At 46.9% G+C, this 20,517-nt stretch overlaps 3 protein-coding genes across 7 annotated transcripts in view; 2 read left to right on the top strand and 1 right to left on the bottom strand.

Moving 5' to 3' along the window:
* Positions 1–356: 356 nt before the first annotated feature.
* On the top strand, positions 357–11,195 carry nwd1 (NACHT and WD repeat domain containing 1; the record flags this gene model as incomplete). Its single annotated transcript, XM_084548227.1, has 19 exons — positions 357–456; positions 830–915; positions 1,674–1,790; positions 2,131–2,485; positions 3,870–5,175; positions 5,309–5,512; positions 5,779–5,932; positions 6,258–6,375; positions 6,551–6,715; positions 6,785–6,982; positions 7,125–7,247; positions 7,330–7,529; positions 7,610–7,870; positions 8,703–8,793; positions 8,878–9,026; positions 9,349–9,622; positions 9,948–10,501; positions 10,647–10,752; positions 10,885–11,195. The coding sequence occupies exons 1-19, from the start codon at positions 423–425 to the stop codon at positions 11,193–11,195; spliced, it is 4,806 nt and encodes a 1,601-aa protein (XP_084404353.1). The 5' UTR covers positions 357–422.
* Positions 11,196–11,224: 29 nt separating this feature from the next.
* Positions 11,225–14,282, top strand: pdzk1ip1 (PDZK1 interacting protein 1). Of its 2 annotated transcripts, XM_084548231.1 has the most exons (5): positions 11,225–11,393; positions 11,793–11,863; positions 12,513–12,642; positions 13,757–13,831; positions 13,952–14,282. In XM_084548231.1, the coding sequence occupies exons 2-5, from the start codon at positions 11,803–11,805 to the stop codon at positions 14,007–14,009; spliced, it is 324 nt and encodes a 107-aa protein (XP_084404357.1). In that variant the 5' UTR covers positions 11,225–11,393; positions 11,793–11,802; the 3' UTR covers positions 14,010–14,282. The 2 variants fall into 2 exon arrangements, with proteins under 2 accessions (XP_084404357.1, XP_084404358.1); XM_084548232.1 differs by lacking the exon at positions 11,225–11,393 and having other exon boundaries at positions 11,494–11,863.
* A 2,327-nt stretch (positions 14,283–16,609) lies between these two features.
* patj (PATJ crumbs cell polarity complex component) overlaps positions 16,610–20,517 on the bottom strand; it is an 80,814-nt gene continuing 76,906 nt past the window's right edge. For all 4 annotated transcript variants that reach the window (XM_084548223.1, XM_084548225.1, XM_084548224.1 and 1 more), the window contains one exon: positions 16,610–20,338. In XM_084548223.1, the coding sequence (XP_084404349.1) occupies positions 20,192–20,338 (147 nt within the window). In that variant the 3' untranslated portion in view covers positions 16,610–20,191. The remainder of the gene's footprint in view (positions 20,339–20,517) is intronic.

Raw genomic sequence — 20,517 nt, 5'->3', positions numbered from 1 at the left:
ATATTAGTTTAATGGTGACTGACGGCTAACTATTCTGTTTGGTTGACGTTAACTAAAAGTTGGAGCCTATCCCAGCTGCCATGGGGCGAGAGGCGGGGTCTTAATTAAAGTCAGAGCACTAAGGGGCTCTAACAAACGGGACCATCGTTAGCAGGATGACTCCAGTCCAGGCTTCGTGTTTTGGGCTGTGCCAGTGGCTCCAGCTCTGAGTGGGAGGACTGGTCGTCATGGAGGAAACTCTCAAAGGAGACAAACAGGCTGCAGAACAGCTGAGACCAGATCAGACGCTGGAGGAGAAGAAGAAGACGACTGAAGACGAGAAGACGATGGCCCAGAGTCCAGCAGCAGGAGGACAGTTAGGCCTGGAGGACGTCCTGACAGGACGGACGGACGGAGGTCAGAGGACGAAGACAAAGTCCAACATGATCCGAGTGTTTATCAGCTCCACGTTCACAGGTCAGAGATCAGAGTCTAAAACATGAGACGATAGAAATGATTTTAACTGTGTCTTTACTCACTGATTGATTTATTATTATTATAATTCATACGTTTGTCTCCATAACTCCTGACTGAGCTGCACATTTAAAACATTATTATTATTATTTATTAGGTCTAGTTATATGTTCAGTTTAATGTTCATGTCAAACCTAGAAAACAGCAGCTCAGTGTTATTTATTCAGTCTTAAACAGGATCAGTTTATCTGTGAGCTGAACTAAAGGAAAGGAAACGAATGGAGACGTGGTTCTGAATGAATTCAGTTCTTGACTCTTGTATCTAATCTGAATTATTTCAGAGGTTTTCTGACGTGTTGTTGTTGTTTCTGTTTAGACATGAGCAGTGAGAGGAAAGCTTTGCTGGAGAGAGCGTACCCAGAGCTCCAGACCTTCTGTCGCAGTCTGGGGTTGGTGTTCGAGGTCAGTTATTTCCTTAAACGTCAAACATATCAACAAAGACTTTTAGTAACTGACAAGTCTGAAGGTTCAGTCGTCCACGTTGTGATTTAACCTGAAAGACGAGATGAGACCAAGTCATCTGGACTTGTTGTGTTTGTAGAAGACGTTTCCTCCAAGTGTTCAGCTCTAAATGATGGAGGAGGAGTTTAGGTTTTATCACCTGAAGGTCACATGACTAGAGTCTGTTAATGACCTGGACCAGGACCAGGACCTGGACCTGGAGGAACCTGTTCTGATCCTGTCTCCTATCAGTGGTTCTCTGATGATCCATTAATGTCCACAGAGTCCTCAGACGTTCAGACTGATGTAGATTGATGTATTTTTAATATCTGACATTGACGTCTTCCTGGAGTCTCTGGCTTCTCGTCACGTGACCTTCAGGTGACTCCACCCCCAGATGTTCCTGACAGAAACCTGAACTCAACACCAGACATTTAGAGCTGAACGTCTTCTACAAACACAACAAGTCCTGATGAGTTTGTCTCAGGTTGATTTTTGAACAGCTGATTGTGTTTTGACACCAAGATGAGCCAAAACATTGTGACCACCATCTAAACCAACTGATCAGCTGAGACTCTAACAGACGTCTGACTGTGGTCACGTCCTGGTCTGAACCTCCTCAGACCAGAGATGCTCCGGTTCACTCATCGGTCCAGCGTGGTCTCTGTCTTCTGGTTCTTTGGTGGAGCTTCTGTTTCTTCAGTGGCTTTTCTGTCCAGGTTGTTGATCTGCGTTGGGGGATTCGAAGCGTCCCATCTGGAGACCATGAGGCCTGTGAGATCTTCCTGCAGGAGATCCAGAACTGTCAGAGGATCTCAGCCGGTCCAGCGTTCGTTGTGAGACTTTCAGCTTCCTGACGTTTTGTTTCTCTGAACCTCTACCAGGGAGGTGGAGGATTCAAAGTTAGCATGACCCCTAGAGACATGGCAGACTCTTTTAAAGTTTATGTTTAATAAGGAAGCTACTAGTTTATTTTGTTTAAACAGTTTAGTGAAGCTAACAGTTAGCAGGTGTTTTGTTGTGTTTGGTTAAAGCTGCTGAAAGGGTTAGTCTCTGTCTCTGTCTGATGGACGGTCATGTTATATTTTATTGAGACGTTTCTTTTGAAGGTGAAGGTGGAGCATGATTATATTATATTCATTCATTCATTCATTCATTCTTCTCTTTATTCTGAAGGCTCTGCTGGGGAACCGCTACGGTCACCGAGCTCTTCCTCGTCTCATTCCAGAGAAACACTTTGAAGTTCTTTTGTCCAAACTTTCCAAAAACCCCAAAGGCATCAAGCAGCTGAATCAGTGGTTCTTAAAGGACAACAACGCTGTCCCGCCCACGTACGTCCTTCAGCCAATCACGGCTCACTTCCCCCACTACTGTGACCTTCGACCTGAGAGTGGGCAGAAGCACGACAGCGATGTCCTGTCCTGGCGTTCCACAGAGAACCAGCTGTTGCAGCTCCTACGATCTGCAGCCGCCGACGCTGAGGACGCCGGAGACATCACCGCTGAACAGAAACAACTCTTCTACACTTCAGGTCAGAGTCAGAGGCGTCCACTCAGCACCGCACGAAATATAGAGATGACCCAATGCTCTAACACTGAGTCCTGATCTGATCCTGAATGTCCTAGACTTGGTCTCCTGTGTCTTCCTAAAGTCTGTCCTTGTCTTCCTTGTCTTCTCCTAGACTTGGTCTCCTGTAGCTTCCTAAAGTCTGTCCTTGTCTTCCTTGTCTTCTCCTAGACTTGGTCTCCTGTAGCTTCCTAAAGTCTGTCCTTGTCTTCCTTGTCTTCTCCTAGACTTGGTCTCCTGTAGCTTCCTAAAGTCTGTCCTTGTCTTCCTTGTCTTCTCCTAGAGTTGGTCTCCTGTAGCTTCCTAAAGTCTGTCCTTGTCTTCCTTGTCTTCTCCTAGAGTTGGTCTCCTGTGTCTTCCTAAAGTCTGTCCTTGTCCTCCTTGTCTTCTCCTAGAGTTGGTCTCCTGTAGCTTCCTAAAGTCTGTCCTTGTCTTCCTTGTCTTCTCCTAGAGTTGGTCTCCTGTAGCTTCCTAAAGTCTGTCCTTGTCCTCCTTGTCTTCTCCTAGAGTTGGTCTCCTGTAGCTTCCTAAAGTCTGTCCTTGTCTTCCTTGTCTTCTCCTAGAGTTGGTCTCCTGTGTCTTCCTAAAGTCTGTCCTTGTCTTCCTTGTCTTCTCCTAGAGTTGGTCTCCTGTAGCTTCCTAAAGTCTGTCCTTGTCTTCCTTGTCTTCTCCTAGAGTTGGTCTCCTGTGTCTTCCTAAAGTCTGTCCTCGTCTTCCTTGTCTTCTCCTAGAGTGGACTGGATTCAGTCCAATAAATCTTTCAGTCAAAGTTAATGTAGTGTGGAGAGGGTAGCTGGTACCTTGTGTTCTCTACTCCAGAAATGTTCTGGTCATCCAACGCTGCCATAAACTCCCTAACCCTCTCTGGAAGATGTTTCTCCTTGACGCTGTCTCCAGGAAACTTTTCTCTTCTTTTAAACGTTCAGTGTTTGTTGTTGTTGTTTGGGTGCAGCCTTTGACTGAGTGGACTCCATGGATTCTGTTTAGATCATCAACTACTACCACCTCACCACACATCCACTGGTTCTAGTTACTGACTAACAGAGGACGACCTTCATGGTAGAACCAGGGTTCCTTGGCTGAGTCCTGGATCAGATCAGGACGTGTCTAGTGACATCTCATTGTTTCTTATTAATCTGTTTAACTCTGTGCCATATCTCAGGTACATTCACCTTGTTCTCATACTCACGTCATTGTTGGTACACAACTGTTTTTTATGAGCAATCGTCCTCTTGGTGTGTGTTAGTATTAGTACTTCTATTAATATTATATATGTTTGTATATATTTTTCTTCTCTTTTCTATCTAACGTGTCTTCTTGTTGCTGTATCGTCTCATCTTCTCGTCCAGTCACAGAGCAGGAGTTTGAGGAGGGTTTGTGGAAGGTCTGCAGCGAGTCGTCCTCTCTGGTCTTCGTCCGAGAGATTCCTCGTCAGAGGGTGAGGGATGGTCCCAAACGTCTCGCCAAGTTCATGGACGTGACCGCCAACGGGCTGTTGGACGTTGAAGCTCAGGGATTCCTCACCAGACTCAAGGCACGACTCTACGACACCTCGCAGAAGATCCTCAACCTCCACTGTGTGGAGCTCAACAAAGGAAACATCGACCCGACGCGTAAAGAGCACGCTCAGTACCTGGACAGCGTCTGCGAGCAGTTCGTGTCCCAGATGAAGGCTCGGATCGTAGCGGCGGTCGATGTGGAAGGAAGTCGCGGGAAGATCTGGGGAAGCGTTGATGAAGGGAGGGTGGATGTGTCTGACTGGGTGGCTGAAGACGTGAGGCGGCACGTGGCCATGAGCGCCGAGCAGTGCAGAGGTCTCCACGGCAGGGAGAGCCTTCTGGGTAAGCTCTGCCTCGCCATGTGGGAGTCCACCAACGTCCACCACAGCCCTCTGGTGGTCCACGGCGCCGCCGGGATGGGGAAGACGTCTCTGCTCTGCAAACTGACCCAGGAGATGCGAAGCGTCCTGGACCCCGGGGCAGTGGTGGTGATCAGGCTGCTGGCAGCTCGCCACCCTCAGAGGCCTGACGTCGACCACGTACTCCGGAGCGTCTGCCTCCAGGTGTGCCTGGCCTGTGGTCTGGCTCCGCCCTCGCCGCTGACGGTCAACTCCCACCTGGAGCTGGTCCGGTTCTTCAGGAACGTTCTGGCAGAGGTTTCCCAGCGGGGGAACACCCTCCTCGTCAGCCTCGATTCGGTGGACCAGCTCTCAGACCAACATCACGCTCACAAGCTCCGCTGGCTCCCCGCCGTCGTCCCGCCCAACGTCCACCTGGTGGTCTCCATGGACACCAACAGCGAGGCGTTCGCTAGCATGCGGATGAAGCTGGAGACGTTAACGAGTTTCTTCGAGGTGGAGCGTTTGAGTCGTGATGAAAGCTCCCACATCATGGAGTCGTACCTACGAACGTCCCGGCGAACGTTGACCTCCGAGCAGAGCGACGCCGTCCTGCAGAGCTTGGAGCAGAGCGGCTGTCCTCTCCACCTCCAGCTGATCCTGTCCTCCGCCAAACGATGGACGTCCTACACGCCACGGACCGAGCTGCGTCTGGGCGCTACCACACAGGAAGTGATGTCACAGCTCTTCCTGATGCTGGAAGAGAAACATGGGAAGGAGTTGGTGGGCGGAGCTTTGGGATACATCGCTTTGGCCAGGTGATGGTCACATGACACACCTCAGCTCATATTCACGTCAGATTGAAACTAATCTACTGTCCAGGTGTTTGTGTTTGTCTCATTCTAATCTGAATAAAGTTATAATGAAGGAATGACGTCATCATCTCCACAGGGAGGGTCTGCTGGAGGCGGAGCTGCGTGATGTCTTGTCTCTGGATGATGATGTCATGCGTGAGGTGTACAGGTACACCCTCCCTCCAACGCCCTCAATGATCCGGCTGCCCCCCCTCCTCTGGGCTCGGCTCAGACGGGACCTCGAGGACCAACTGGAGGAGCACTGGACGGACGGAGTCGCCGCCATCGGCTTCAAAAACCGGTAAAAGAAAAACAGATCAGATAATGAATCAGATTAGAGCTGAACACCTTCTGGTGTTCCTCCGTCTGTCACTTAAAGTCTCATCTCACCTCTGTTTTATTAATAAAAATAAAAATCCATGTGATTAATCTATGTGATAATTATCTGTGAAGATCCGTTAGAAAAGGTTCATTTTATTAGTCATTAATATTTATGTGGCTCCAGATCGACTTCCTGTAAATAATCCTCCAGAAATGAAATAATGAAACACTGATGTTTGTGTTCAGGCATCTTTCTGAGGCGGTGTCAGCTCGCTACCTGACGTCAGAGCGGCGGGGGCGGAGCCTAAAGAACATGGCAGAGTATTTCCTGGGTCGGTGGTCAGGGAAACTGAAACCGGCGTCTCTGCCGGGTCTGACGCTGCTGCTCTCTGACAGAAAGGTACGAACGACCAAGGTTTCCTGGGACAGGTAGTCACTGATGAAGAACAGAGGATTCTGGGTAAAGGAGCTCTGAGCAGCTGGGGATCAGAAACAAACCATGTGACCCTTATAAAGACTTAAAACAGTCTGTTAAAGTGTCAGACTGATGAGTAGTTAACACTGCAGCAGTAAATGAGATCCGTTATGAACCAGAATAAAGTAAAACCATGATCTGTTTGAACCACATTAGCTGAGGTCTGTTCTGGATCAGACCAATAAACGTTCAAATCATTTTGTCCCTTTTCTGCTGACGGTGCTTTCTGATTGGTCCTCTGGCGTCAAAGGTCCCGCCCCAGCCGCTGTGGTTCGCTCCGGGATTGGCTAACGTCAGGAAGCTGCAGGAGCTGCCCTATCACCTGCTGCATGCCGGCCTGTGGGAGGAGCTACAACAGGAAGTCATCGGTAAGGTGAAGGGGAGGGGCAGTGGGACGTTAAAACCCCGCCCACCTGTAGCAGGTTAAATCTGCTGTGGTGTCATAGGACGGTACAGGTGAAGCTGGCCTGGTCCCGTCTGGACCTGATCACTGATCATGTGTTTCTGTCTTTTCTTGATCTAAACGTCTGATGCTGTTTCCAGGCAGCGCTGAGTGGCTCTACTCTAAGAGTCAGGTCAGTGGGATCTCCAGTGTGATCCATGACCTGGACCAGTGCTCCCAGTACATGGACTGTACCGAGACTGGACTGATCCGAGACACTCTGGTGCTGATCAAACCCAGCCTGGACTTCCTGGAGGGTCACATGGGTCAGTGACGTTTACTGGTCTGAGTTTTATTTAGTCGGGATGAAATCAAAACGTTTCCTCCTCTTTCAGACATGTCTCTGTTCTACACCGAGCTCTTGGCCCGTCTCTCCTCCCTGACCTCCGCCTTCCCCGCTCTGATTGGTCGGCTGTGCAGCCAGTGTGAGGAGCGGTTACTGACGAGTCTGGAGCCCATTCTCATCCCAAAGAGCAGCTTCCTGCAGCAGCCAGGGGGGGCGCTGCAGCACACACTGACTGCCCTGCAGGGAGGTAGACACTGCATCTTAGTCATGATTAAAATAAATCATTTAGGGGAGGCTCTGGGAGGCGAGTGTCTCCTAAAAAGACCAAATAACAGAAAAGCAAACAGTTCCTTGTTTCAAACTAGACCTGAAAACACTCGTGTTTCCAGGCGTGGTCTGTGTGGACGTCAGCGTGGAGGCCAAGCTCCTGGCGGCGGGTTCAGACGACGGCGTGGTGGCGGTCTGGAGTCTGGCTGACCAACAGCTGCTGCACTCTCTGCTGGGCCACACAGGTGAGTCTGACAGAGGATCTCATCACAGGTGGATTCATCTCACACTAATGATAATAATAATAACCTCCTGTCTTATCTGCAGCCTCAGTTCTGTCTGTCAGGCTGATTGACAGCTCCGCCCACTGCCTCTCATTGGCTGCCGACGGCTCCCTGAGGAGGTGGAGCCTGATGAACGGCCAACAGCTGCTCTGCATCCAGGAGGCGGTGCCTGTTGACTCCACCCCTTCGTCAGTTCACCTCCACCTGTCCGAGCAGCTGGTCTTTGTCTACACCAGGACACAGGTACGTGCTAGCTCCATGCTAACGCTAACGCTCCTCCATATTTACGTCCCTGTAAGGAGGTTTCCTTCCTGTCGGTCCAGGTGAAGGTGTGGAGGCCGGACGGAGCTGAACTCCACCTGAGCAGCAGCAGTGAGGGGGCCTCAGCGGTTCTGGGAGTTCTGGGTGAATCTGTGTTTTCTCTGTGTGACTCTGGTCGGGTCAGAATTTCTCATCCAGCTGACGGGACCCAAACTGAGACTGAGCTTCAAAAGCCAGCGAGACGTCTGACTCCTGTGGCCTCCGTTAGCTTACCACGCCAAGGGAGAGTGTTACTGGTGTCCAAGGAGGGATTCCTCCATCAGGTATGAAAGAAGACGTCAGACTCTTTAACGTCGACTAATATGTGCTGAAAGTGAGTCACACATAAAAACACAGTAGACTATGTTCTTGACCTGAATACATGTGGTAGCGTCTCACACTAAAGCAGCTACGGAGGACTTTCTAGTTTATTGGAGCTTGACCAGGAGCTGCTGTCGGCTGTAGACCAGTCATCACCATGAACACCGTCAGTCTGAGGCTACGAGGCTCTTAAAAGACAAAACAGCTCTACAACCAGAGCAGTGATGTCAACGGAACATAAACACATGAGCTCATCAATACTGAGCTACAGATATGTATAGTCTGTATAAACCAGGCAGCACCTCAGCACCATCAGTAGCATTTAATAGTCCTCCACAGCGTGTTGTTAGATGGGATAGTGTAGCAGCTAAAGGTCTAATAACTTTCTTTCTCTCTGTTACCACAGGACGTTTGGTCAAGTTGTTAACTGACTGCTGTCCAGAGGATTTGGACCGTTCCTCTGCTAGCGTTAGCCTTAGCATGTCCTTTTTGCAGTAGTACTTTAGTTGTATTTCAGGACTGACATGTCACGGTAGTATGGGCTTCATCTTTAGTGGAGAACCAACGACCCTCTGGGCTCCTCACCTGTCTTCTAGGAGGCGTCCATGTTGTTGTTATGGTCACATGATGCTGAGTCACAGTACGGTAGTGAAGTCCACTAGTCGGTACAACCCCAGCTTCACATCCAAGAAAGTCTAAATATATTGTGTGTTTACAGAAATGTGATTTCTATCTAAGTACAGAGCTGATTCATGTTTTTGACGTTTACAGGTTTTATTTGTTTTCTGTGTTCAGATTTCCAGGACGGGTGAACAGACGGTGACCGAGTTCCCTCTGCTTCCTTCTTTACTTTTAGTGTCTGAGGATGAAAACGTTCTGTTGGCAGGTACGACTGAGCTCTGCTTCTATCACAACATTAGAGTCACATTAGAGACCAGAGGATTCACCTGAACCTGTTGTCTGTGTGCAGGCAGCGATCGGACTCTGAGCCTCTTCAACGTCCTCACAGACTCGGTGGATCGATTCCTCGACCTCCAGCACGACGACGGCGTTTTATCCGCCTGCATCTCTTCAGACTGCAGACTGCTGGTGTCTGGAGCCGCTGACCAGCTCATACGGGTGAGACAACAATTAAAATGATATAAATATAAATAAAATGACCAGATCTTCAGCTATTTCACATTAAAATCCCTCTGGTCATTTTTGACCCTTCACAATAAAAGCCCTCACCTAGCCTCCTAGCCTCTGTGAAGTCAGACTCCAGGTAACGAGACAGAATCACCAAAGTCTGGGGCGTGGCCTCAGGTACGCAGGTCCACCAAACTCCATTTAAATATCTGCTAATTTTATACCTGAGGGTGAATCAGCTGCAGAAACCACAACACACGTTTATACTGGAGCTTTATTGTGAAAGGACACATTCTGACTCTCTTCCTGGTAGATCTGGTCGGTGACCACCGGTGCCTTGTTGGACAGTCTCTGTGGTTCGGACGCTCCCGTCACCTCGGTGCTCCTCTACGGCAGCGTGGTGGTTTCAGCCTCGGCGGCCGCGTCCTTCGTCCACCTGTGGAGTCTGAAATACGACACCAGCCACAAACCCACCGCTCACATCCCCACAGGCTCCGCCCACGTCACCATCACCAAAGACGCTGATTGGATTTTCTACGTCCGGCAGCAAAACCAGACAGAAGTCAGGAGCTGGGACTGTCACACAGGTTAGAGACGCAGGAAGCTAAAGATCCATCAGCCAGAGCTGAAAGGTTCACAAGGTTTATTCTGCAATGAATGAGTCAAGAACGGAGCAAAGATTCAGAAATCTGGACCATGTCCCCAAGTCAACAAACAGCTGTTCATGGTCCTGACCACATGATGGCGCCGTTTATTTACAGACAGACTTTACTTCCTGGTGGAGACAGCTGCTGTCTCTAATGGATCTCTACCTACCGCTGGATCAGAACCATCAACAGCTGCTGGTTGACTTGGAGACATGATCCAGATGTTGGAACCAGATGGAACGTTCTTCTTCGTTTCTTTCTGCAGGTTCTCTGTCGGACAGCTTTGCCGTCTCTGCTGAGGTTTGTTGTCTGGACTTGGCTCAACACAAGCGTCTCCTCCTCTGTGGTCTGATCACCGGGACTGTCCTCATCTACCCGTTGGCGTTGCCCCAGGAGACGCTCTGCATCCCCCCCCCAGAGAGCCTGTCCAGGGTGCTGTGTCTGTCCGTCAGTTCTCAGGAGAAGCACCTGGCCGTGGCCTACGAGGACTCAGTGTGTCTGTTTGACATCACCACCAGAGACAGCTTCCCTACGGTGGACGGGCCCGTGGACAGGTTCCCCCTGTCCCTCCTCCATGGCCCGCTGTCCTCCATGGCGCTGCTGCCCGACTGCCGTGTGCTCTACGGGACCAGCTGTGGGGAGGTGAAGCTGCACGACCTCAGCGGCGGCGGCAGCTCGGACCTGGAGCCTCATCGCAGCCGAGTGACCTGCGTGACGGCCGGTAACTGGGGGAGGCACGCTCTGGTGGGATCAGAGGACGCCGTCCAGAGACTGTGGGCCCTGGACCCACTGGTCCTGGACCACACCATGGAGTACAAGGTCTGCTCTGGAGGGAGGGGAGGGGAGGGGAGGGGAGGAAGGAAGGAAGTAAAACTCTACAGCAGAGTTAGAAAGCATCAGGACAACCAACAGGAAGTCAAAGTGTCACATGACTGTTTCTTCTTCTTCTCTTGTTTGTGTTCAGGGGTTCTTCTTCGAGGGCGTCCTCTGCGCTGCGTTCTCCGACAGCGACAAGTTCGTCTTCACAGGATCTCAGGACAGAACCATCAAAGTCTGGGACGTGGCCTCAGGTACGCTGGTGGCTGATGTTAGATCCACACCAGACTCCATTCAAATATCTGCTCATTTTACACAGTTGGGGGAGGGGGGGGGTTGAATGATGTTGTCTAACTTCCGGTACTGACGATATGTCGTCCCGTCAGGTAACCTGCTGTACGTCCAGTACGTCTACTCCCCCGTGGTCCGGATGGTGACCTTCAGGAACGGCTTCGTGGCGCTGTCCCAGCAGGGCTCCGTCATCAAGGAGGTGTTCCGCTGTCCGGACCACGTCAGCCCCGACTACAACCCCCTGAGGAACGTCAAGGCTCAGTATCGGGTCACCTCCAGGGACAAGAACCGGGACGGCCAGCACACCCCCGAGTCCCAGCTCCAGGACTTCAACCCGGCCCAGTTCAACCTGAACCTCATGAGCATGCTCAGAGCCAAACCCTCGTCCACCTGTGTCCTGCTGTAGGACATTAGATTAGATTAAATTAGAATAAATGTTTTATTGTCCTGATATAAAATCTGTGCTAGATGTTCTAGACGTTATCTGTTTATTATGTGACCAAACATCTTTAGGTTAATTTTTAATAGAAGAGAAACTCTAGAGGCTCCGTCAGCTCTGCAGTGATTCAACAGGAGGAAGAGGAGGAGGAGGACGCTTTAAAAGGTCAGAAATAGCTTTTAGGTTTTAAATGATTCATTCAACATTTAATTTTGGTTCAGAAGAAAATACCAGAGATAAGGTCACTGATTCTCAGTGACCTTATCTCTGGTATTTTCTTTATATCTGGATCTGACGTGTTTATTAGTTTAAAACATGTTTAGTTGCAGATTAGATTAATAGAACCTTCATCTTCATCTTCATCATCACGTTGCATCTCGTTCTGATCTGAACAACAAACCTTGAGGTTTAAATTAAACATTAAACCAGACGCTGGTTGTTTGGTTGGGAGGAACCAGGAAGACGAACATAAAGCTTCAGTGAAACATTAACAGACTCGATCGACCTTCGGCTGAAACACCTGAAGCTCTGAGCTGCTCTCACACTCACTTCACTTCTCTGCAGAGACGCAACCATGGAAAACCTCTCAGCTCTGGTTCCTTGTTTGCTGCTGACGCTCGGAGTGGCCTTGGCCGGTGAGAACACCTCCATTATTATTAATGTTATTATTATTAGTAGTAGTAGTAGTATTACCTGAGAGAGAGAGAGAGAGAGAGCAGGTTTATGTCAGAGTAAATAATTCATCCTTGATAGTTTCATGGTGACTGACTCTAAAGAGAAACAGCTTCTTTATTAACAGAGACCCTCCTCTTAGTAAATGTTTCTGATTCAACAGCAGTGGAACAATAATAACCTCTACATGTAGACGTCACTCTGTTTAGAGCTTTATGACCTCAGGGACAAATGAATACATGAATAATTAATGAATAATCAATGAAATATGAAGAGACTGAGTTTACACTGATGACCATTGTAGAACTGAGACTACTAGTGTGTGTGTGTGTGTGTGTGTGTGTGTGTGTGTGTGTGTGTGTGTGTGTGTGTGTGTGTGTGTGTGTGTGTGTGTGTGTGTGTGTGTGTGTGTGTGTGTGTGTGTGTGTGTGTGTGTGTGTGAGGACAGGTGGTAGTTGATCCTGTTCAGTGTCCAGTCAGGACACATTAAACATAAACAGGTTAATTTATGCAGCTGTGATTTAAAGTGAGCCAATATTACATATCCTTACACTGTCTCACCTGTGTGTGTGTTCTTCCTGCTCCATGTGTACCTGGTGTCTATAAACACAGAGGATGGTCAGACCAGCACCAGCCGTCCGCTGCCTCAGTGGTTGACCGGCATCATCGCCGTCTGTGGCTTCCTCTTCCTCGCCTTCGTGGTGGTCCTGGTGAAGAAGGCCTGGTGTGATGACCCCCAGAGGTCAGTGTCTCTTTGACTCCTTCACTTATTAGAACATGAAGATGACAAAACAGAGCAACGTCAGCTGATTGACTCTTTTTACAGCGTTAATATTTACATGAGTCAGTTAATCAGAGACGCTGCTGATTAGTCAGCTTGTGTTGTTGTGGCCAGCTGTGGCTCAGTGGGCGGAGCCAGAGGGTTAGTGGTTCGATATCCGGACTGAACCCCCGGTGTGTGGCACTGGTGTGTGGCACTGGTGTGTGGCACTGGTGTGTGAATGTGTAGAAAAGTGACTCCTCTGATCTTCCATCTGTGTTTATAGGAATGACTTGTTGGTAGAAGAAGCTTCAGGACTCAGACGTGAAACTAAATTATTAACTAGACCAGGGGTTCCCAAACTTCTCCATGCCAAGGCCCCTAAACGGCATTAGCTTCTGGCTGGGGACCCCCTTTGCAAACCTACAGACAATGCTACAAAATATGTAAAGAAACTTCATGTTTTATAATGTTTCTTACTTTTATTCACTCCTCAATAACTATTACATTTGTTTAGCATAAGTGCTGCCTCATTTTTCTGTTTTTAGTTTTTAGTTGGCCAGGAGTTCTTAGTTTTTTTGCAGCAGTGTCCTCCACGTCAGGGCTGTTGGTCTGTTCCTTCGGTCTCTTTCTTGTCAAAAACCTGGCCATTTTGCGCTAGCTACATGCTAGCTACGTGCTAGCTACGTGCTAGCTACGTGCTAGCTACGTGCTAGCCTGAGGAGCAAAGCAGCTTGATAAATGGCGCAAACCGCCAGGTCTACACAGATTATGAGGTCATGTACGATGTTTTGACTGGCAGGGAATCAGAACCCTAACCCATGTAGATATGATATATTATTAATAATTACGTTTTATGATAATGATTTAAAAATAATTAGATTATATTTTATAATAATGGTTAAAAATAATTAGATTATATTTTTTTCAGTTTTCAGTTTTTTTTCTTATCTTCCCTCCAGTTGTCTGGGGCCCCCCTAGCGCCCCCTGGCGGCCCCCCTGGCGCCCCCTGGTGGGCCACCAGGGGGCCGCGGCCCCCACTTTGAAAACCACTGAACTAGAACATGTAAAGATGTAAAGTTTCTGTTTTGTGCAGGAAGAAGGACAAGAACATGGAGAAGCTAAATGAATTCATCCAGAGCAACACGTATGAGAGAAGCCCAGACGTCAGGTAACAACAACAAAGCACTGGATCAGCTGTTCACTCGTCTTCTCCACCTTTAAAATGATCAGAGTTCAGTTTATAACGTGTATTATTACTTACGAGCTCATGTTGATGTTTGTTGATCAGGCGTAAAGGAGACGAGTTCGCCATGGAAGTCATCGAGGACAAAGCCACAGCCATGTGACCAGCACGCAGCCGTCCCATTGGCCGTCTGATCGTCAGTGTCCTGAGAGAAACAAACAACATTTCTGGACGAGGAAATGTTGTTTGTTTAATCCGACAGGAGAAAGTTCAGATGTCATAAAAGATTTATTCTATTGACTCTTATCTACCTGCAGTAAAAACAATCATCACCTGGATCAGCTGATACGTGTTTAATAAGTTATTATTTCATCAACAGGACTGACCACAGATCAGTAATAAATAATTAATGGAATTAATGATTAAAATACTGGAACTAGAAACTCTCTGTCTGTGACTCTTACACTCTACTACACGTTATACAAGTCTAAACGGTATAACAGGATGCACTGATCCGATATTAAAGAACCTGGGCCTGATCCACAGGGGTAGGACCCTCTATGCTGTGAGGGACGTCCTGCGCTGGCGACACGCCGTGTGAACGCTCACATTGTTTTTAAAATAGATCATCCAACTTTATCACTCTACCTCAGCTACGTGTGATACCTGAGCAGTGACTGTTCAGAGGGGCGGTGGTAAAACTTGATCAAACATCTCCAGAGATTCTTCCCTAAAGAACTGAATAAACAGAAAGGAGGTTTCTGAGGGCAGAGCTGATCCCTGTTTATGAGCCAGCGGGTCAAGCTCCTGGTTTGTTTCTCAGTTTCAGCTCCTTCATTATTTACTTTAGTGTTATACTCCTCACTGCAGCAGGAGAAGCTTTGTTAGGTATCAGTGCATCCCTACAATAATACACACCACTACACACTATACTACACACTACTACACACTATAATACACACTATAATACACACTACTAGTCAGTGCTCCCTTACCTTCCTCCATCAGTGAAGACATCTATTCCTCCAGCAGTGAAGACATCTATTCCTCCATCAGTGAAGACATCTATTCCTCCAGCAGTGAAGACATCTATTCCTCCATCAGTGAAGACATCTATTCCTCCAGCAGTGAAGACATCTATTCCTCCAGCAGGAAACAAGGACTCGATGCTTTACATGATCTGGATCAGAAACCTGCAGATGAGACACATGTCACTGAGACAGTTTTAGTGAAACGTCCTGTTGGACACGTTGATCAGATGATGAGACACTGGACGTCTCTCTGAACGTTCAGATCAGAACATTTTAACGTCTCGTTCAACAGCAGAGCCTCTTTAACATTTCATTCACTTCATCTTCCATCAAAACGTTCTGGACCAACGACTCCAGGATGTCTGACTCTGAGGATGAAATACAAAAACAGCTTTACAGCAAAAGCTGTGATGGAAGACAAAGAGAGTTGAGATGAAACCTGTCTGTCCTCCCTCTGCTTCAACATTTAAGCTCCTCCATTAGTCGTCAGTGTTATTCACAACGTCATTAGAGTCACATTCAGGAGCGTCTCCGTCTAATGACAGTTTTAAATTATCTGGACTAAAACCAGATAAACTGCTGACAAACTGACTTAGTATTAAAATGAACACAGACCCAGAGACCGACTCAGTGCTGCCACTGATGGTCACATACTGAACTGCAGTGACTGTTCTCCATCACTGAGCAGCTGAAAAAGAAATCCAGAGTCAGATCTGGTGTCAGTCCACATGTGGAGGTGGTCTGGGACACATGTGACCTCCTTCCTTTGGTAGTGTGAACACACAATGAGTCCTGGGTCACATTAAAGACCACCTACTCAACAGGGCTGATCTGAGGAAGAGGAGTTTAAGTCATTCATTCAACCACTAGTAGAAATGATCACATGAATAAGACCAAACTTAACATGTGAGAGTCTTTCCATCTGGTTCCAACATCTGGATCATGTCTCCAAGTCAACCAGCAGCTGTTGATGGTTCTGATCCAGCGGTAGGTAGAGATCCATTAGAGACAGCAGCTGCTACAATATTCTACTGACCACATGATGGCGCTGCTGATTTACAGACACACACACTGAGATCAGATCTCAAGTGCACATTTTAATATGAGGGAGAAAAGCAGAGCGTCTCACAGCAGCGACAGTTGGAACAATTACCAGACAGTCAGTAAAGACTTGTCTCTACAAATGTTTTATCTGTTTACCTCAGCGGTAACACAGACCTCCACTTACAAAAGAGATGTTTGTGGTAAATTACTTTGGCACCAGATGAGACACAGACGAGCCATCTTTGAAACACTGCACATGCTCATTAGAGATTCTCTGTCTGAGCGCTGGGGAGATTTTACTAAGATGAAACTATGATGGAATTAAAGTTAGACGAGAAAGAGGAAGGAAGGAAGGAAGGAAGGATGGAAGGAAGGAAGGAAGGATGGAAGGAAGGAAGGAAGGAAGGAAGGAAGGATGGAAGGAAGGAAGGAAGGAAGGATGGATGGAAGGATGGAAGGAAGGAAGGAAGGAAGGAAGGAAGGATGGAAGGAAGGAAGGAAGGAAGGAAGGATGGAAGGAAGGAAGGAAGGAAGGAAGGAAGGAAGGATGGAAGGAAGGAAGGAAGGAAGGATGGAAGGAAGGAAGGATGGAAGGAAGGAAGGAAGGAAGGATGGAAGGAAGGAAGGAAGGAAGGAAGGAAGGAAGGAAGGATTGAAGGAAGGATGGAAGGAAGGAAGGATGGAACGAAGGAAGGAAGGAAGGAAGGAAGGAATGATGACATCACAGCAGAAACAATAAAACAGAATAGAGACCGTGAAAAGTTCTCATCTCCAAAAAACAACACTTTTTATTTTTCCTGGTCTGAGGCTGGATTCACATGAACATCCGGTCAGATCAGTCAACAGCTCGTCTCAAACTACTTCCTCTGATCGTTTTACAGATATTTCCGACATGAAGCGACTGTGAGAGGGAACACGATGTTAGGAACACATTTCAGACACGTTTATGTTTGTTGGAGGTTCAGAAACAAACATTGAGCACAGCTTCATTTAGTTCAGCATCGTTCCACTAGAAGTTTTCTGGAAAATGAAACAGAACTAAAGTGACATTCGTTGGTCAGTGACAGCGACTGGCTGCAGGATGAGCTGTACACAGCAGGCTAACATGCTAAGCTAGCTTGCTCCCGGCCATCCTAAGGTCAGCTAGGATTTAGCATGGACTAAATGTGTTCACCATTACTTTTAAATCTCGTCTTGTTCAGAAACGTTTAAACAAATTGTTCATTATTTATTCAAACGACATTTTCCAGGAAACTTCTGAGGACATTAATGATTTAAAGACATCATGTGATTTCAGGTTCAGACACAGAATAACAACAAAACACATCATTCATTTCCAGTGAGATCAAAAATAAATTAAGGTTCATCAGCTCTGGCATCTACACATAAAATTAAGACAATGAAAGCTCAACATAACGTTTTGCACTTGATCGATATGTATAAAGTATAAAGTAGAGGATCGTCTCCAGTTACAACAATTACAGCAGTTTCATACTAGACGCTAGCATAATGCTGCAAACACACAATTATCTCCACTTTGTAAAATGATTAAAAGCAAAACTAACGTCCCAGTGAATCCTCTTGTTCTCCGTCTGAAGGTTTGTTCTCCGTTCATTACATCTGCTGTCAAACCTGAGTCAACTCTCTAATCTGTTTAATGTAGACAGTAAACCTAGCCTGAGGCCTTTAGCCTGGCTAGCTAAAACGCTAATAGCACTAGCTTTAAATTTAAATGTAGCCTCAGTCTAATGTGAATTAAACAGGACTTACACCCAGTAACTGTTGCTAACTGAACGGACGGCTAAAGCGTTAGCTTGCTAATAAACTACTGTTTAAATATAAACATCAACACATGATGTTTAATCATCGGTAACCAGCTAGCAGCCCAAGTGTACAAAGCTAATGTTAGCATCTCTATTTAGAGGGAAGAATAAAAGAAACCTAATGAGTTTAAATTCACCAAACCAAAGATAGGTGCTATAACTTCCAGAAACTACCATTTTAGCTAGCTACATGCTAGCTTGTCATGCCAGCGGATGTATGAAGATGGCGCCTAAATGAAACATTAGCTGTTAAAGGATATTTATAGGCTACTGGGGAAGAATGAAAGCTTTAAAGATTTATATATTGCTTTTAATTATGTCGGTCTGGAAGACTTTAAACTCTATTTTACAATAAACCCAACAAAGCTTGAACAGTTTAGTACCTTTGTGTTTGTTGCCTTTAAATTAACTGGAGCGTTCCCAGAAGCCTCTATCAACCACACAGGCTAACAGCTAACAGCTAACAGCTAGCAAGCTAACAGCTAGCAGGCTAACTAAATGTAAAGTCGTAATGAAAGGATTGGGAATATCGACACGCTCCTCATTACAACATTAAAACTCAGTGCAACTAAATTACAAACATTAACTTACCCTCCTTCATTCATGGAGACTTCAGCAGACGCAGCATCAGCTCTTCTGGAAACGATGCTAAACATGTAAACTACTCTGGATGCTAACAGTTTCCCTTTGTTTCCTGTCTTTGTGCTAAGCTATGCTAATGACGGCCTAAAGACATGGAGAACAGGAGGAGTTCACGTCGCTTTGATTCTAACAACATGTGGAAGACACTGTGTCTGTTGCCGGGGGCAGCAGGGGTCTCCAGCCCACCCAGTCCTGAGAGTCATCTCCATGGAGACAAGCTTTTAACATCTAGAATGTTCTTCAATGATTCATTAAACTAAAAACTAAAGAAAAACATTTCATCTGATGGCACTTTAAGACTTTAAAGACTTAAACTAAACAGGACAAAAAAATGTCTATAGTGTTAACAGGAAAAAAATATCTAAATTAAATCACAATTCAAAACAAATCTTAACTAATGTTTATGTTTTAGATAAAACATGGATGAGCAGGAACTTTCCCATGAGCAGGAACTACTTTTAGGTAGTTCCTCTACCGCAGGAACCAGGATGGAGGTCGTTGGATCCCAAACAAAGTTCCTGTTCTGATGCTGGAAGAGCTAAATATTGCTAACTGGTTGATTCTAGTGTTCTCCTTAGAACAGTTTTTGTCGGGAGTCTGGGTGTCACGGAACAAAAGCTTTTAGAAGGAACTAGAAGCCGTCGTACATTAGTGGACTGATTCAGGATTCCTCACAAGGCTTTGACTTTGATTTGGGAAAGTTCCTGGAACTTTGAGTGGAAAAGCACCAAATGATTAGCTACGAAGGTAAGAACAGCTTTGTTAAGACTCCACATTTAAAATAACAGCTAGCAGCTAACCAGCCTTTTACAACAGAAGACATGCTAAGCTAACATGTGCAGAAGTCACTTCTTTCATCAAAACTTCCCTTTTTGTTCCTCTGGATTCTAAACGTCCCTGTTGTCCTCAGGTTAACTAGTGCAGGCTGGATTTAAACGTCCCCCTAACAACGCCTCCTCTGAGACTGGATTCTATCTGACTTCATATCAGGTTTAGTGACGGAGAGTCTCAACCCTGTGAAATCAGGTTTTGGTCTTTGGCCACTAATGGACTGAAATATTTTGACAAGTCTCGGGTCTTTTAGACATAAAATTCAACTTTTCTGCTACAAACTGGTGGATCAGCTGGAACCAGATCAGAACTGGATCTAGAACCAGAACTCTTCAGGTCAGACGAGCAGTGAGTGACGTGATCTAAGATCACATTTGTGTCTCAACGCTCTGCAACTCAAGAAAACACGTGGAATTGGAGAAAATACAAGAAAACGTCTTCATCAGTTTGACAACACTTGAACGCGGCTGGAGAATAAACCTGTACATCACCAGATCAACTTTCCTGGTCAGAGGAAGTTGTTTCACGTTAGCCTCCTGATCACATGATCCCTTTTAGCTTAGCGTTAGCCCGTCACGTAGAATAACCAGATGTTTTTATCACTTTTCATTCCCTGTAAATATTTGTGTTTCTGTATCTGATGAACTGATGAAGACGTTTAAACTGAGTTTACTGTTGACGTCTCTTAGACCCAACTAATCTGAATGTGATGGCCTCCGCTGTGACCCTGATCCACAGGTTGAGAAACCCCGTTGGACGTCAGAGTGTACTGGTTCACCACCAGTCTGGTCTCTCTATGGTTGTGAGGACATGTCTTAGTTAGAAACCATGCAGTGAGGACAAAGATAGAAAGACGTGTGTGCTGGCACCATCCACGCTGTTTCTTCTTCTTCTTCTTCTTCTTTTTTTGCAGGTTGGGACGTTGAGAGCAGTGGATGGAGGATGACCCGTCCCAGAGTCAGAGTGTGTCCAGGTTAGGACAGGACGTCCAGCGTGACCGTCCCTCTCTGTTTCTTCAGGATGGCGACGGCGTGCTCGTGTGTCGCCCCCTGTAGACTCTCTCCGTTCACCGCCAGGATCTGGTCGCCTCGCTTCAGACGCCCGTCCACCGCCGCCGCGCCCTGAAACACACAGACAGTTTATACTCATTATAAATCAGCTGATCCTCCTCCTCAACAGTTTGACCTCTGACCTCTAGAAGTCCATCAGATCATTCTCTAAAACCTCCTCCAGCTCCAGATCTGGTTCCTGTCACATGACTTTATTTCACCTCCTCCTTCTTCTTTTCTTCCTCCACCTC

The sequence above is a fragment of the Chelon labrosus genome (assembly GCF_963514085.1).
Source record: "Chelon labrosus genome assembly, chromosome: 7".
Taxonomy (NCBI): Eukaryota; Metazoa; Chordata; class Actinopteri; order Mugiliformes; family Mugilidae; genus Chelon; species Chelon labrosus.
This window is presented reverse-complemented; position numbering and strand designations above follow the sequence as displayed.